The sequence below is a fragment of the Asterias amurensis genome, chromosome 16, assembly GCF_032118995.1.
Source record: "Asterias amurensis chromosome 16, ASM3211899v1".
In the NCBI taxonomy this organism is placed as follows: domain Eukaryota; kingdom Metazoa; phylum Echinodermata; class Asteroidea; order Forcipulatida; family Asteriidae; genus Asterias; species Asterias amurensis.
Window position 1 is genome coordinate 17,239,345 of NC_092663.1, and position 18,465 is coordinate 17,257,809.

The window sequence follows — 18,465 nt, forward strand, 5'->3', positions numbered from 1 at the left end:
TTAATTCTAATTATATTGATCACAATCCAGAACCTGTCAACACTTGCCATCTTGAGCTAGTTACCCGAAACATCAGCAACTCAGCCGGCTGTCGTGTCAATAACATCCAGATCAATGTCTGCATCGGGTCTTGTACCCAACCCAAGGAGATTCTCCTACATCATCCTGAGTTCTCAGTCTGTCAATGTTGCCAGGGTGTCTTTAAGAAAGTCACTGGGATGAGAGAAGTTGAAGACAGAGATTTTGGGATGATAGATCTAGTGTGTGAAGATGGAAGTATTGTTCAAGCTCCGATTGCTAAATATTCCGGGTGTGCATGCCAACAACCATGTGGTAAGTAATAAGAAAAGATGAGGTATACATTAACAGGTTGAATTGTAGCCTGCTTTAATTGATTGATAAAGAAAATTTATCATTATAGCACCTGTTAGGCATCCTGTGTTAATAAAATATGAATGAAACCAAACATGAATGAAACCTCCCCTCCACCCCCCCCCCAAAAAAAAAAAAAAAATGTGTATATATATATATATATGGCATGGGACACAGCACTATGTTAATCATATTACTCGTGCTAGCAGGCTTGATTTTTTTTTTAATTGTGATTTATGAATCGCTTTTTCTTCAGAATATTATTTGATAGCTTAAAAAGGTTTGTACAAGTGTACCATTAGAAGATCAGCACCAGATTTTGATAGAAATTTGTCAAACTAAATAAATAGTAAATTTGTGGGTACAACCATGTGTAAATCTCTTTTGAGGGAGTATTGGCTCTGGAAAGAGCCGGTATGGTCTTGACGTTTCGAACAATATGCTCTGCTCGTCTTCAGGAGCATGTTTTTATTAACAGTCGTTTATACAGTTGTTATGCCTCATAGTGGAAGCACATTGACTAGACTCATTGTTTTTACATCTTTTTCCTTTCAATTATTTTTCATAAAACTTAAATTACAACCTTCTTGTATTTCTTTTTCAGACAAATCATCTATGTACAATGTGTTGCCATAACAACTGAGACGACAATTGATATCAACAGTGGAAACGGAAAATGGAAATTGACAATGGATTACGGTGACGGGTTATCTGTGGAATTCTGTAACTATTATGTTATTCTTTTATTTGCTTAAGAAACGTTTCGACTAATAGCTTGGCTTGCGCAGTTATACTAACACATATTTCTTTAAGCACTTATTATTTATATCCTATTTTGGAGTTTTCTTGCAATGATGCTGGTAGTGAAAGCTGGGTCTATCCCAAGAAAATAGTAAGACCCAAACGTTATTTAGTTTCAGTATTTAAGATCTCGGCAAAGACATTAAACATAAAAAAAGATAGCAAATGGAATTTATTGATGAAACGTGATATCTTTTATTACTTTAGTTGTTTGAGAAATATTTTAACTAATATAACTTGGCCCAGCTGTACTAGCACATGTTCCTTTAGCACTTACATTTAAACATTTGCAATAATGCTTGTGGTGGGACCTGGTCTGTGCCCCCCCCCCCCCTAAAAAAAAACATTTTAACCCAAAACTTATTATTTTCAACTCGACAACGACATAAAACCTGTAACAAGATACAAATTGGAGTTTATTGACAAAACATGTTACATTTTCGAAGTAGATCCTATTTTAAACTATAATAAAATAATAAACTATTTAATCTCTAGATAAAGGAAACCTCTCTGAAGAAAAATGCTAACTTATTATGTTAACATTTTGTACTCAAGAAATAAACATGGAATTCAAGGATGAACTCATCATTAATCTTTGACAAATTGTGGATGGTTTGGCGCGTAAAATAAAATTGTGTTATCAATCAATCAATCAATCAATCAATCAATCAATCAATCAATCAATCAATCAATCAATCACTCAATTAGAAAACATTTATAAAGCGTCCAAATCAATAGCTGAGAAAAAATGTCGTTTTAATTTAATTTACAATGCCACTCATGAGTGTTGTTATAAAGTTCAAACACTAAAGTTGTTATAAAGTTCAAATATCTGTAGCCATTGCAGGAAATCTCATTTTATTTTGATTATTTCAATAAAATTAAACTCTTCAAGCAATTATTTTGTGTGTTTTGTCTGTAGCTTTTTTGTCTGCACCTAATTCACTTGTACAGCACTTTCATCGTTTATTTTTGCTGAATCATATATTGTTTTCAGCGTGCTTGCTTGCCGTTTACTTTCTTAAAGGCTCTGGACACCGTCAAAGACCAGTATTCTCACTTTGTGTATCCCAACTTATGCATTAAATAACCAATTTGTGAAAGTTTAAACTCAATTGGTCATCGAAGTTGCAAGAAAATAATGAAATAAAAAACACCCTCGTTGCTTAAATTTGTGTGATTTCAGTTGCCTAATAAAAGGCTTCAGGCATGAAGCCTTTTAATATTTGAGTGAGAAAGTACCTCTTTCTAAAAGACTGCGTTACTTCAGAGGGAGCCGTTTATCACAATGTTTTTTATTAGTTTTCAACACCTCTTCATTGCTCGTTACCAAGTAAGTTGTTGTGCTAACAATTATTTTGAGTAATTACCGATAGTGTCCAGTGTCTTTATCTCCTGTTATATTGTTATTGAAAGTTTGTTATTTATGAATGAATGCAAGACGTAAAGTTTTTATACCCATTGCTTGAAAAAATGTGTAAATCAGCGCGTAAATAAACCCAAATCAGCGGGTTACCGTGACCCCTAGACGCAAACAGGTGCGCGCTTACAATTAGAAGTAATTAATTAATCGCACATAATTCACCACGTATCTCGTTCGTACTTTGCTGTTCTTGGTGACTTTGTCAGTGAATAACCATGATAATTATAGGACGCCAGTGAATAGCCATGATAATTATAGGACGCCAGTGCTACCATGGAGCAATCTAGTTTATTGCTCCTTGGTGCTACAGAGGAGTAAAATCTAGGCTAGCTACAAGATATCTTAAACCTCTGCTTTTTTTAGTTTAAAAAAAGGAAAATACTCCAATTATTAGTCAATGGGCTGACGTTTCGACCCTAGCAGAGTCTTTCTCGAAGGCTAAAAGATTTTTTTTTTTTTTTTTTTTTTTTTTTGTGAGACCAAAGGTGAACTTGGCTACACTGTCGTTATTGGCTTAAACCATGGATTCGCAACCGCAACGTGGTCCTGTATCTTGTTATCTTGTAAAGACGTGCTGATGTTTATATACTTAGTATAAGCACATCAATATTTACTCCTGGATGGAATGGTTTTCTACCCACACAAAGCCTTGAAGCTGACGACAGGACGTGGCACCTAAGGTGTCATGATAGATCAATCATGGGTGCTCAACCTGCAAATTAAATTAGATACACTGAGCGTGTAGACATATTGAATCTTGGTACAGTCCTCAAAATCAACCAAGACACACTCAAAACAAGCTCGAACCTTTACACCATTTTCAAAAATAAACAAATAACAAATTGGTTTCACTTCTTCTAAATGATTTATTTTATTTCCATGATCAATAATAACTTTTGATTTGGAAGTAAATCAATTGGGTAAAGACGTTTTGCCGACATTGTCGTTCCACTGCGGACATCTTTGATGTGTAAACTTCACCGACTTTTACCGAATAATAACAATCACAACAAAAACTATTCATTGAATTCATGAATCATCATGAGAAATATCACTTAGAGTTAAATTTGCCAACATGTTTTAAAGGAACAGTTAGTTTTAAAGGTTCCGCTGATAAAAGCGATTTTTCCTTTTATCTAATTTAATATTTTTCTAATTTAAATCAATACTGTACAGATCTTTAGTCGCTTAATATTGAGAGAAAAAAAAATTCATTCGGGTTGCCTTGTAGTATATTTTATATCTAAGTAAAATTTGTCAACATTTTAAGGCTTAATTCACTGCTGAACTGATCTTTTAAATTCCAAGGAACTTTTACAAACAAATAAGTTTAATAATTTTTGCAGGATACAAAAAAATAAATAAAGACTTTAAAAACCACAAGAACGTATTACTTGAAATTAATCAGAATTCTAAATGGAATATGTATCTCCTCATCATGCTAGTAGACCTTGTGTCTATACTTCCTTCCAGTATTCTAAAAGTTGATATGAATGATTGTTTTGGGCATGCATGACGTAGCCCGCGGGGGAAGATAGCCATGCTGGTATGGTAATACACGACATGCTAGAGCCTACAGGCAACTGGCGTCCGCATTCCATATGTATCAATAACAACACAGCGCAGCAATGACAGTCCATTCACAGACTAGAAATACAAATCACGTAATGTACCATACCGCAGTCTCCCACACACCATAAGGACACAGACACTCTATGCACACACTATCCTCTCAGATATGTCAGAAAAATGTTTTTCTCGTGAACAAAACCAAAAGCAGGCCATTATAATGTGGCACAGTGACTTGGTTACTGAAGATAGCAAAGTGCGTGCGATCTATGCACACTTTGAGAGCCATAGACTGGACTTCATACTGCATTTACAACCGAACTCTTTGATTGGGCTACGCAGTCGGCAGTGTGTGATTAGAAATCGAGATACCGTGAGTTGTACTCAGTGAGCGCACATGCAAAACAGATGTAGCCCTACACGGGGTTTCTGCACTTGCTGGCTGGGAGGGAAGACCGTGGACGACTCGCTCTCTGGACCTTCCTGTCCGGTAACTTTTTCCGGTGAAGTTATTTTGACAACGTTTTTGGACACGATTTGAGAGGTCATGTTACTGACGTTACTGACAAGTATTAGGGATTTGCGAGATTTTGCAACATTTGCTGACAGATAATCGTCATAACTGATTCTCATTTTGCCAATTGTCCGCTAAAAATACGATAGCATGCCATAAGCACATGGCATCCTGCTTATTTCACTCCGTAAACATACTGAGTAACTAAATATTGAGAAGTTCATCGTTCCTGAAGATTGGCCTGAGAAACTGCAAGAGTTTCTTTCGCTACCATGTCACTTTTGAAGATATGTGTCTTCTTCTTCAACGTGTATATAATGCTGGTCATGCTGATGATGGTGCACACAACACACGGTAAAGAACTCTTTGTTTATTTCTCTAGAAAAACTATTCAATATATGAGATAAGACTGCGTATTTATATAACCGGTGAGGATATAGGCTAGGTAAACTATACATCCTAATATTTACTTATCTTATATTTTTGCTGGGTATATACTTACAATTGGAATGTTGGAGGTAGATGCAAGCCACACAAAGGAGTCCGGAGATTGCCATAGTGTGATAGGAGCAAATTGTGTGTACCATTGGCTAATATTCTTCATCCATGGTTATACTTTAGACGAGATGGTATTGGTCGGTAGGAAGATATTATATGGGTATTGAATATATTTGAACAGAATTATTAAAAGTACAACAATGTTAGCTTAGTGTAAATAATTCTCAACTAATCCGGAATTAATTAATTAAATGGTCCAGTTTATTTGATCATTTCAAGCTTGAATTGAGAACCATTATAAGACAAACATCTTAATATTAAAAAAAGCCACAGAGCCTGGACTTCATGCAGCAAGAGTGTAATTGATACACAGTTCAATGATAACAAACTTATCATCGTATTTTTTATCAACTTTCAATGTGAAGAAAAGGGTCGCATCTCAAAACACGTTAGCTGTTACTTATAGCTAACTCTTTAATTTATGTGGGCTTTGCCGAAATGTTCTGGAATGTACAAGGTCGCACTGTTTGTAAACAAAGGTTACCCGGTCTATTACGTTCATTCTATCATTAGGACTTCGATACAGTACATTGTAAGAACGGTTCCCAATTAGCCCTTCATATTTTGTTTTAATGTCTTGGGTTCGACTCCAACCTGATTCGCCTGCCTTTTTGTTCTCATTTTTCTCTAACGATGATCCCTCATTGATCAGTTATGCAGGACGCAAACCTTACATAAAAATGCTGCAAATGTGTTCAACCAGTTGTGTTTTAGTAGGTTGTGTTTTGTGTTTTAATTTGTGTTTTAGTAAGTGTTTGTCCAAATTTAGTGACTTCTCTGGACCATAAAGCATGAGTTTTTATTTTGGTTCAATACCCTTACAGTTACACCGATGAGTGTGTGTAACAAGCACTGGATATAGGCCTACTCAGTTGTTACCAGAGTTCCGTGAAAAAAAATCGCTATTATAAAAGAAACGACTAAAGCAAGCAAGTTAGTTTGGTATGGTTTATTTTCTCTTTAAAGCCATTGGACCCTTTCGGTAAACAGTATTTTTCAAGGCCCACACTTCGTGTATCACAACTTCTATATAAAATAACAAACCTGTGAAAATTTAACCTCAATCGGTCATCGGAGTCGGGAGAAAATAACGGGAAAACCCACCCTTGTATCCGCACGTTTCACCGTGTCGTGACATGTGTTTAAAATAAATCCGTAATTCTCGTAATCGAGAATTGATATTGTTTTACTGTTTTCTCAAAAAGTAAAGCATTTCATGGAATAATATTCCAAGAGAAGTCTTTCACCACTACCTCCTATAAACCCTGTAAGTTATTTGTAAATCTGTGAACTTTTAATTTTGTTTTTCTGTACCGAAAGGGTCCAAAGTTTTTATAGTCATAAAAATAAATGATTTCTTAGATTCCCCTCCTCTTTCCAGCATGAAGAAGATGCCATGAGCGATCTAAGATCGTACTTCTAAGGAGGAAATTAAGGTAGAAGGTTGAACGGAAACGGAGCCTTCTAAAGTCTTAGCCCAGGTTGTGCTTCATGCACTATCAGCCTGCATCTGAGGGTAGAGCCTATATTATTGATTAAAGAAGACACTTGCTCCTCCAACAATTTGTACATATCGAGGTACTGCATGGGTGGATTCGGTGTTGAGACATAACTTCTTCGTCGAGACTGGGATCTTCCTTGATCCCCTGTACCCACTATGGGTTAATTGGTAAACCATTCCAATTACTAGACCCTCGACAGATGACATTGCAAAAATTGAGTTGAGGTCTGAAGACTTTTTAGTTTTATAAATATTTTTGTTAATAAACCGTTTGAAAATGTTTTACACGTCAAGTTGGGTAACGGGTATTTAGAAGACATGGGTAACATAATTTCAATTTTACCAGGTTCGTCAAGAGTTATTGTACATTTCTTTTATTGTGATTGTGAAGCCTAGGACTCTCAGAAAAGCTTGATCACTGTTACCCAATGAAGAGAACGACAAGGAAGGAAGTTTCAGTTGTAGATGTGGGAGGAAAACCTCAGATAATTATTCTAGGGAAAAAACACTCAGTCTGGTAGGGACTGAAAACTCAACCCACATAGTGCCCTGACGTGATTCGAACCGGTGCCCAAAGGTGGAAATCAAGGAATGATACCGCAACACCAAGCCTATAGGCCTTAACCATTGGACAATTTCGGTAAACAGTATTGTCCAAAGGCCCACACTTCGTGTATCACAACTTATATATAAAATAACAAACCTGTGAAAATTTAGGCTCAATCGGTCATCGGAGTCGGGAGAAAGTAACGGGAAAACCCACCCTTGTTTCCGCACGTTTCGCCGTGTCATGACATGTGTTTACAGGCTATAATCCGTAATTCTCGTTGTCGAGAATTGATCAAAAAGTAAAGCATTTCATGGAATAATATTTCAAGAGAAGTCTTTTACCATTACCTTCTGTAAACCCTGTAAGTTAATTGTAAACCTGTGAGTTTTTTGGGGTTTTTTTTCTGTTCCGAAAGTGTATAATGGCTTTAACCATTGTTTATAAAGGTGTCTAAAACGTGTATGTAGATTGGATCGAAACATAGGCACAAAGGGTTGTTTGGGTTTGCTGGATGGAGTGACCTGTTTCCGGAGAGTTTTATTCTATAAAATGACGATTTGATAGTAAGTCGATCATCAAATGTTTGCATTGTGGCTGAATTTGACACACCTTCTGTTGTCCAGAGGCGGAAAACACAGACCTATGTCATACATATTCTTCCTTGCTGAATAATTTTAGAACTCGTCGTTTGTGTATCAGGGTATCCGTTTGTGCTGCAAAGTTTGGCTATGGATGAATGAGAACTGCCTAACTTAAAATGGGTTCAATGCGTCCTTAACGTCTGTGGTTACAAAACTTAACTCGTCGTAAGTCCTAAGATTGATCCTAAATTATAGGAAGAAGAGTTTGGTGAAATCATAGAGCAGGGGACAAATCGACGGCTGGCCACTATTAACAAAACTTTATCAGCGATTAAAGAATGTTTGTGTTTATTTTGAAATTTATGTGAATAGGCCCAAATACATGAACAAAATCTAAAACAGTTTTCTTACTTGAGCGTATCGATAAGGTTGATACTTTCTTTAGAAGTTCCACTGGTATGGATGTATAGATTTAGAAATACAAATGTAACCTGATTGGTACAACTGTAAACCCCGAACGCACCAGGGTGTCTATGCGGTGCGGGACAGGGGGTCCCTACAGCGACATTGTGGCACCCATTGCCGACTAACGATTGCAACTTCAACATGTACACAAAACAAAACTTTAGCTAGTGACGCTTGGACCTACTTGACCAAAAACTAGATACAGTTATTATTTTTTCATCTATTAAAAAGATCGAGAAGGGAAAGAGAATGGGCTAGACTTTGGAGTATCGGCACCGGGCTCCAATCGCCCACTTGACGGCCCAATGTTTTCATCCAGACAGTGACAGCCGACTATAAATCATTAACTTGAAGCATGGACTTTGGGATTCCGTGGGCTCCGGTGTGGTTTACTTGAGCAATTAAATCATATCATTTAGGTGTAGTACAACATGTTGTGTCGATCATTTTATAATATTCCCTTTATTGTGAGTAATGTTAATATTTAGGTATTTGGAGTGGATGTTATGTGGGAGGAGCAAAATAGTGTCATTTGGTGTCCCTTTGTCGTCATTCTCCACAACTGTGTGATTGTTATCTGTGTCCATGAAAGGAACGAATAATGTTGCGCAATGTTGGTTGAAAATTGTGGTTTTTTCGTTTCGAATGTGATTGAAACCATGGAGGTAGTGTTTCCATGGATACAACTGGCTGTCGTCATCCACTCACGGCATAGGAGCCAATCCAGCCAGGATCTAAGATTTGTTGTCTCCGTTCTAGTCTCAGGAAGTTGTAGCGTCTTGAATAGTGCGTTAAATCTGTGTCCATGATAGCAATATTAACAAATGTTGCACAATTTTTGGTTGAAAATTAAGGGTTTTTTTTGTTTAAAATGGTTGACACCATGGAGGTACATTCTAAATAGAGGGGGTTTAGTTCAAAGGATTGTAGTTAGGGACGAATCAATTTTTTAATTTAAATTAAAATCTTTTCAGATTGAATTTAAAATACTTATGATTTGTTTTTTAAATCTTAAAATGGATTGGTCCCTAATCCTTTGATTAACTTTTAGATCCCTCCCATTTAGAGTGTAGTGTTTCCATGGATACAACTGGCTGTCGTCATCCACTCACGGCATATGAGCCAATCTATGGCAGATTCTAAGTTATGTTGTCTTCAGTCTAGTCTTAAGTTGTAGCGTCTTAAAGTTGCCTACTGCAGTCATAACACGGGCACACTAGTCAAGGCTAGTCTCTTAAATCCAGGCAGACAAGCTTCGGATGATTAATGTTCTTGGAATACAGGGTCTTCGGCACAGTCAGATTTTTCAAATATTCCTCCCTCTTAAGAGATAACTGCTACAAGTGGGACCCCTCAAGACCACGTGGGAGTTATCCTTGGTTTGTTTACAATAATTCAGTTGTTGTTTATGGAGTTTAAAATACCACGAATGATAACATAAGCAGCGCGTTCTTAGTCTGGTACTTGAGGAGTGACTTGGTGACTACTTGCCCTTTCTCAAGATTAAGATAAGTGATGACGTGTGGAATCTGTCATTCTAGTTGGAGTGTTATTATACATTGCTCCGTAATTCAAACAAACACTTGGAATTCTTGGATTGCAGAGTGGCGTAGCAAGTTGCCAGTATTTTTTCGCCATATTGAGACTTTTTTATTATGTTGCATTTGAGGGTCTGTTTATTTGTGGATAATTACTCTAAAAATTAATGGCAATAAAAACTTACTAATGGGAAGAAACATTTTGAGAATGTTTTCACTTCTTCTGAAAGTTTCTCAAGAATTTTTGAAGAAAACCCCCAGCAGATTCAATTTGGTGTCCGGTAATATTTACTCAGCTAAACATTTTCCGTAAAAGTGGTCTGCAAATCATCAGCCAAACTCAGCAGAGTCAACCAGTCTGGGTCTACCGTGTGTATCGACCAGATCACGGCTACTCATTTGGCTATCTCCCGCTGCTCACCACGCACCGGGGAGCTAGCCATATGTGCGGTAAGCCACAACAATCAGCAATAAAGAAATACAAAAATGAAAACAAATATTAACAAATAAAAAATGTTATTGACAGTCAAGATTAGACTCAGATGTTGAAATCAATATGGGAGACAGATGGAGAAATTAATCTTTTTGTATGAGACAAAAGGAAGTTGAATTTATTTGTTTAACCCGAGACTTCGAAAAGCCAAACTAATGATTGAGGTTTATGAAAAATGGAGAAAGAGTCGATATAATTGGAATCAAATGTGCTTTATTCTCTCTTTGAGTCGTCTGTAAAAATATAAATCCGTTTATGGGAAAACTTTTGAACATAGAGATTCATGCAACCTTCAATTTTATTCTTCACGTCAAACTTGCTGACAACTCTGAGTAATCTTTCTATTCAGTTAAATAATAGGTCAAAATGAAATATTCATAAGATCTCCTAGGAGATAGTGCACAGTATTCAATGTTTGTTATTAGTTAAAGGCTTACACCACGTGTTCCCATACTACAAACGTGATAACATCAGTGCCATGAAGCACAACATGTCACTACACTACACTGCTCTAGAATTGCAAAGGTTGTGGGTTCGAATTCCACCCGAGTAATATACCTGTGGGTTTTTGTCACATGACTCAGGAAAGTACTGAGTAAACAGTGCTTGCACACATCGGTGTAAGGGTAAAAACCATAACTAATATTCGTTAGCCCAGATTCAAATTTTACATCTATTTATACTTCATTTCTAACCAACCTCCCCATACAGCTAATTGACTGCAACCCGTTATGATAATTTCTACCCAACTTGTACTTCTAGCAATTAAATACATGAAACAATACTGACTAAACAGTCGAGTTGACTTTAAAGGCAGTGGACACTATTGGTTATTGTCAAAGACTAGCCTTCACAGTTGGTGTATCTCAACATATACATAAGATGACAAACCTGTGAAAATTTGAGCTCAATCGGTCATCAAAGTTGCGAGATAATAATGAAAGAAAAAATAACCCTTGTCACACGAAGTTGTGTGCGTTTAGATGGTTGATTTCGAGACCTCAAGTTCGAAATCTGAGGTCTCGAAATCAAATTCGTGGAAAATTACTTCTTTCTCAAAAACTATGGCACTTCAGAGGGAGCCGTTTCTCACAATGTTTTATACCATCAACCTCTCCCCATTACTCGTCAACACCAAGAAAGGTTTTATGCCAATAATTATTTTGAATAATTACCAATAGTGTCCACTGCCTTTAACATTATACAGTGCATAAATCACTACCTTTCTAACATCGCAATTATTTACAACTAAAATTTACTAAAAATCCATTATGATAGTTTCTACCTTGTACTTCTAGCAAATAAATGCATTAAATATAAAAGAATACTGACTAACAGTTTATCCATAATACAGTGGCGAAAAAACACAGCGTCGTTTACTCTAATAGGTATCGTAAGAAAGTACTTTGAGACAAGTTCAAGGTTAAATTCTTATTAATAAGTTCACGTGGAGCTAACAGCACGTGGAATAAAGACGAGAGTGCGTGGACCTTAAAGGGCAAGTCACTCACCCTCATTAAAGTATGAATAATGTAATGATCAGATGGTTTTTAAGCAGCATCTATTTATTTCAGGGGAAAATGCTTTAAGTGTTTAAAGAAGCCGTAGCGACAATTTTTGCGATAGACTTTTCTTTACCTGTTACAATAAATAAATAAAAATTCATTATGAAAATGATTTTCTTTTTATAATTGTAGGCTTTACGCTCAAACAAATAAAAAAACATTGTTGAGTCTTTACTTAAACGGATAAGTGCTCTTTCCTTATTTCCATTCATGTTGTACCTTATGTATTTCAGTGTTCTGTTCCTCTTGTGGGTGTTTGTCTGTTGGTTGTTTTGGGGTATATCTAATAGCCAACGACTGTTTTATGTGAGTAGGACTTCAAACCATGAACGTTAACGATCCCACTCAGCATAGTTATATTTATATAATAGTACAAGCGGTAATTGAGTGCCTTTAAGTAGTCTCCTCTCGAGGCTCATTATTCTAATCACCCTCTTCTCTTGTTCAAGGTTTTGTCAAAGTTTGTTTTTACCTGTTGTCTATTATCAAAGCTCATTCAGATAATAATATTAAATTCAAAATGTTGTGGACCATTGATAACATCAGCACAGTGAATAGTAGTCTGATAGATACCAACGCTAGACTCGGAGGTTTTGGTTAATATTTTTCCTTTTAAAAATATCCTTTTTTGGTTTTGTTTTTGTTTTTGTCTTATATTTGTCAATTTCTTATGACTAAGTTTCAGACTTGAGTTTTAGTTAATGTGGAACCGTAACCCGTCATCATTCACGCCTGACCAAATAGCAACAGTGTACGTCATGGTGACGTCACTGATACCGGAAGCTTTACTCCGTTAGCAGGTCAGAGCGTGTGACGTAATTTGCGTCAGAATTACGTCACGACATCCGAAGATCAAAAGTTCTATCTATCCCTATTTTTCCATAGCCTAAGAAATAAAAGCTGTATACACGACACCCAAGAGGGCAGCATTCATCAACCCTAAGGTTCAAGAAACATCAGTATTTCTATCCGTCCAACCTCACCAAGCTTCGCCTTGATGTATTATTCTAAAGTTGTGCTCATTAATATCATGTTCCAGAATAGACACCACAGTGAGGTGAACATACTGACTCCCGTTTAAATGAACTCTGTCACGTATTCGCCATTTTCTATATTTCAATTAGTTTCTGACTGGCCGCTGCATTGAGTTGGAGACAGTGAGATATACTGTTCATTAAGAACAGCGTCAACTCCATGGTCAAATTACTACGACCTTGCATTCCCATATAGTAGTGACTCAGAAATTCGAGATTAAATTATAATTACAAAAATTGAACCTTGAAAACCGAGCGGTCGAATAACTGTATCATGTTATTTTATTTATTTTTTTATTTTTTTATTTTTTTGAAGCGAGGAGTTCAAGGCAGGAGCCATTCTTTATGACAACAGGATGGTACATTATCAATTAAAAATGAAATTTGAAATGTATCTCAGAAAATGTTTCAACTAGCTGGAACGCTGACTTGGCCTACAGCGACCTGTGGTATAATAAATGTTTACACAAATAATAACAGTAATTAGGGATTCACAAGAAATTTATAAACTAAGTATCATTATTTTGTAATTTCCTGTAGGCAATCATCATGCATTGACATGAAGAAGGCGTTTAATTTTCATCGATGATAAGTTATGATATTATTTTGTTGTAAATTCCTGTAGACAGACATCTTGCATTTTACGAAGACACAAATAAGAAAGTCTGCTCATGATACCATGACTCATGGTCCTTGACTTCATCATCCATTGACTCTACATCTGTGTAAAATGAATTGTTATTTTGCCCTTGAATTGTGTGGGTTTTCCATCACACACCAAACACCATTTCCAGACGGTGAATCTTCTTCTTCTTTCAAAGATAACCTGATTGAGGAGAGTCTGTTCATGGAGACGATGTTTTATTCATTGATGAGAAACATGATTTAGTGGCAGTACATGACCTGTTTTCTAGAGTGTTTCATTCATTTATTGTATTCCCATGGTGATGATGTTGCTATATACTCATTGCCGTCTCTGATGTCCAATCACGTTACAGAATATTAAACTAGAATAATTTATGCGAGATTTTTGTTTCGGGGGGGCAATTAATCAACTTTTTTTCATCATTGTATACTTCGTGTTTTTAACTCAGGCGGAAAGAAGGGTAACTCGGGCTGGAGTCCAACATTTTGATCTCTTATCGTTGTTATAGCAACGGTAGACAGTTGTGTGGTTTAAAATTAATGAAGAGCTTGTCATTGTTTTTAAGGTGTATTGTGTATAAGTGTGAGCGATGTTTCATTTAGTTAATCGTGTAATTAATTGTATGAACCGATATTTGAAGTGTATTGTATACAATTAATTTTATTCCAAATACGGAACAAACTCCATATCCTAGGGAAGGGTTACAACAATTACACTTTTTTAAACTAACAATATTTTCACTATTGAGAACGTTCTGGTTATCAACTAGACTTGACCAGAAACTGTGACGTAGTTCTCCGAAGTGACCATATCGACCATGCTCCATTGCATAGTTCAATTAGATTCAATCTCCCTGTGCTCTATGGTTTCTGGTTACAGTCTAGTCCCTCATCCGTACTTGCTCTGGGGGTGTTACAATGACGTCATTAATTGATATCTCCTTTTATTCCTTGTGTTTTAGGTAAGCTCATCTGTGCCTGTACAACACCAGCATGTAATGACACTGGTATCATTACATGTAATGCTGTGACGTCATGTTACACCCAGTACCTGGATAGGGGTGATGGTAGCTCACCAGTCACACGTGGTTGTATTGATGACACTACACCTCTTTTTTGTGAAAATAGGTAGGCAGACATTTCATTTAAAATCGTCTACATTATCTTTAATGCTAAAAAGCATTTGTGCATTTAGGCAGTGGACACTATTGGTAATTACTCAAAATAATTATTAGCATAAAACCTTACTTGGTGACGAGAAATGGGGATAGGTTGATAGTATAAAACATTGTGAGAAACAGCTCCCTCTAAAGTGACGTAGTTTTCGAGAAAGAAGTATTTTTTCCACGAACTTGATTTTGAGGCCTCAGATTTAGAATGTGAGGTCTCGAAATCAAGCATATGAAAGCACACAACTTCGTGTGACAAGGGTGTTTTTTCTTTCTTCATTATCTCGCAACTTCGACGACCAATTGAGCTAAAGTTTTCACAGGTGTGTAGATACACCAAGTGAGAATACTGGTCTTTGACACTTACCAATAGTGTCCAGTGTCTTTAACAAGGACATTTCTTTTGAAATAATTAGATTGTACACAGAAGAACTTTTGCAAACATTGTTTAACTAAGGTATCCTTTAAAATTACTTAAGCATAAAATGTGACCTTGAAGAAAAGGAAAAATGTATTTCCATGAATTTATATTGGCCCTCCACTTTCATTATCGAATGTTTGTGTTTAATTTTGCTTTGTATTGTATACATTATTTACTTATTATTTGCCTATAGTCGTTATTTTAATATCTATGTTTATGTTCCATTGTTTTTTAGTTGAAGTCCAAAGTTGTGTAGCAAACTGAATTAACTGTGTTCTATTTCCCCAACCATATAGGAGACCAATCGTACCAGATACAACATGGCCCCATCTTACATGTTGTAAGCAACCAATGTGTAATGCAGACAATGGTGTAGTAACTGCTCCTACATGGCCACAGAAAATCTTCGAAACTACCACAGTTCATGGTAAGTTTAAGACCTTATTGTTGCATACTATATTCTTACTCGTAACACTTTACCAGGGCCCAATTTCATAAAGCTGTTTAGCAGAAAATACTGCTTTGACGTCTTTTCTCAGCACAAATTTAGTGGGGCACCAGTCACAACAGTGTTAACTTCAATGGGATTTTGATTGGTATCCTGTCTCCTCTAAGCAATACTTCTCTGTGCTTAGCAAGTTTGTGTGCTTACAGGCTTTATGAAGTTGGGCCCTGATGTTGGTGCCTATTCGGCCACGGTTACTCTTTCAAATTTGTCAATGTATTCGTAAACAAAGACGATTATATATATCTCTTTTTTATTAAGATAAAGTAAGCTTTAATTATTCATTCAAATGAGATTGAATCCTTCTCTTTTTCCTTTAACAGTCTTTCAGCCTCAAGATACCCCTCATCGCAACTCCAACCACCCAGCAGAAAACTTCAAACCAAGATCAGATGACGAGTTTTATCATCCAGCCTTTATGATCATCCTTCCAGTCATTACAGTGTGTCTTTTCGCAATGCTTATTGTCGTCATTGCTGCTGTAGTCAGACAATCACGCAGCAGACGACATAGAACTTCTGGTGAATTTGGCGCCAATTTTAACAATACCGGGTTGCCCGTTGCGAACTGCAGGGGTAATTGTTACGGCTCTGGTGACCCGTATATAAGGGAGAAGTTTTTTCAAAGTGTTCAAGTCTGATCGTTAGAGTTTCGCTGGTAGTTTGTTTTCATCACCAGTTCAAGATGGTCGTCCTCTCTGTCCCGGATGCTTGATTGGCCTTCTCGTTGCTAAGGGAAATGATGTTTGTTTTTAAAGCTGTAAAGGTGTGGCTTTATTATAGTCGATTAGAACTATCTACTGTTTTCAAGTATTTAAAACTAATTCGCTTTTAAACTTTTATAAAGTATATGTTTTTAGTTATAAAGTTTTTTCAATGTGAGCATGGTAAACTTTGAAGTTGAAGGTCGGCCACTTATATAGCCAGAGTGCCTTATTTGGGCTTAGCATGTAAACGAAGATAACCAAGGAACAACAGTGTACATTTCGAAACAAAATTGATGGATTCTTGCTTTTGAATATAAACGACATTCTGGAAAGTCCGGAATCAAAATTGCCCCTTAGAAGAACCCTTGGGATCATGAGAACCATTTACTGGTCAGCGTGACCAGTTTATGTGGTTAAAGCCATTGGACCCTTTCGGTAATTGTCCAAGGCCCACACTTCGTGTACCACAACTTCTATATCAAATAACAAACCTGTGACAATTTAGGCTCAATCGGTCATCGGAGTCGGGAGAAAATAACGGGAAAACCCACTCTTGTTTCCACGCGTTTCGCCGTGTCATGACATGTGTTTAAAATAAATCCGTAATTCTCGTTAACGAGGATTGATATCGTTTTGCTGTTTTCTCAAAAAGTAAAGCATTTCATGGAATAATATTTCGAGAGAAGTCTTTCACCACTACCTTCAGTAAACCCTGTAAGTTATTTGTAAATCTGTGAACTTTTGGGTCTTTTTCCTGAACCGAAAGGGTCCAATGGCTTTAACATAAATGAGGGTTAGATAATGGGCCAAATCAAGCTGTTTAACAGAAGAAAGAAAAAACGGCTTGACCATTTCTTTGCTAAGCAAAAATTGAGTAGGGCACCAGCCACAACAATGTAAATTAACGTGATTTTGGCTGGTAACCTGTTTCTGGCTAAGCAATACAATTCCGTGTTTAGCCCGTTTTTATGCTTGCAGGCTTTATCAGAAAACGTGTCAGCTCAATTTGAAAATTAAGCTGGCCTCCCAGCTCGATTTAGATCCGGTGTGACAAGGAGATTCTGTTCAACCATACGGCAAACTACGCACAGACTGCTTCTGATAGCGCCCTCTCTTGAATCTTCCTCCTCCAGCCCACGTTTATTCCCCATTATGAGGGACAGCATCTACGGCTGCCGGAATTCCCTGATGGGACATGATACCCGCAATTTTTGTGTCCAAGGATGAAAAGAAACCTAATTTAGCCCTCTTTTTAAAAAAGTTTATTGTGCTAGTTTGAATTGGACTGGTACACAATGTGTATAACTTTAGGTAAACCAGTTACCGAGGACTATTTCTGTATCGTTACTTTGATAAATAAACTAAATAATAAAAGTTCTAAAGTAATCGAGTTTTCTATATTATTTTGAATGACGTCGGAGTATTAAACATTCCTATGCTGAAAATACTCGACAAGGATTGCAGTTTAGAAACGGGTCTTCACCTATAGATATAACATGTAGATTTCGTTTGCGGTAACACCGTGTGTGTATCTACTTGTTGTGTAGATTAATGTTCTTTTTTGAGAACTTCTCTTGCTATCATTCAACTATCACGGAGTTGATTTTTCGGAATTCGGGAGACTTCGCGGAGTAGATTTTTCAGAAATACAACATGGATTTTTACAACGATTTTTTTGAACTACAACATGGTTTTTATAATAACTAAAACATTACATGACGGCTATTACAGTTGTGTGATAAAAGATTCCATCAAATCGGTCGTACTTTGAGCGGATACACGTGCGGTTTACCCCCTTGTCCCAAAGGCACACATTGAAAGAAAAATAAACGCTATTTTCCGTTTTAAAATGTGGACGTGCAACCAAGTACGTTGTTTAAATTATAGCTGCCAGTGAGAATAAACCGCGGTTATAACCAAAGTTACACAAGCAGGAAATTAACGCTAACTGCCCGTCAAGTTTGTCATGTTGTAATTACGTTCTCTGAAGGAACAAGAAGTTAAAAAGTGTCACGGCTACTTTGAAGGGCTGGTTCCGAATTAGCGGCTGTAGGT

The 18,465-nt window shown here is 36.7% G+C and overlaps 2 protein-coding genes across 2 annotated transcripts in view; both read left to right on the plus strand.

Annotated features, from left to right (window-relative positions):
* The window catches only part of LOC139948797 (SCO-spondin-like), a 48,600-nt gene extending 46,476 nt beyond the window's left edge, over positions 1–2,124 (plus strand). The window contains exons 48-49 of the mRNA XM_071947129.1: positions 31–333; positions 977–2,124. Coding sequence (XP_071803230.1) covers positions 31–333; positions 977–1,008 — 335 coding nt within the window. The 3' untranslated portion in view covers positions 1,009–2,124. The remainder of the gene's footprint in view (positions 1–30; positions 334–976) is intronic.
* Positions 2,125–4,232: 2,108 nt separating this feature from the next.
* LOC139948799 (uncharacterized) lies at positions 4,233–17,766 on the plus strand. Its single transcript, XM_071947131.1, has 4 exons — positions 4,233–5,033; positions 14,572–14,737; positions 15,496–15,626; positions 16,028–17,766. Exons 1-4 carry the CDS (start codon positions 4,952–4,954, stop codon positions 16,342–16,344), a joined length of 696 nt encoding a protein of 231 aa, XP_071803232.1. The 5' UTR covers positions 4,233–4,951; the 3' UTR covers positions 16,345–17,766.
* Positions 17,767–18,465: the final 699 nt, after the last annotated feature.

Excerpts from the sequence above, each read along its gene's own strand:
- LOC139948799 (XM_071947131.1), top strand. The coding sequence starts at position 4,952 with ATGTCACTTTTGAAGATATGTGTCTTCTTCTTCAACGTGTATATAATG. Across the intron at positions 5,034-14,571 it reads GATGGTGCACACAACACACG|GTAAGCTCATCTGTGCCTGT; the intron begins GTAAAGAACTCT and ends CTTGTGTTTTAG. Across the intron at positions 15,627-16,027 it reads CGAAACTACCACAGTTCATG|TCTTTCAGCCTCAAGATACC; the intron begins GTAAGTTTAAGA and ends TTCCTTTAACAG.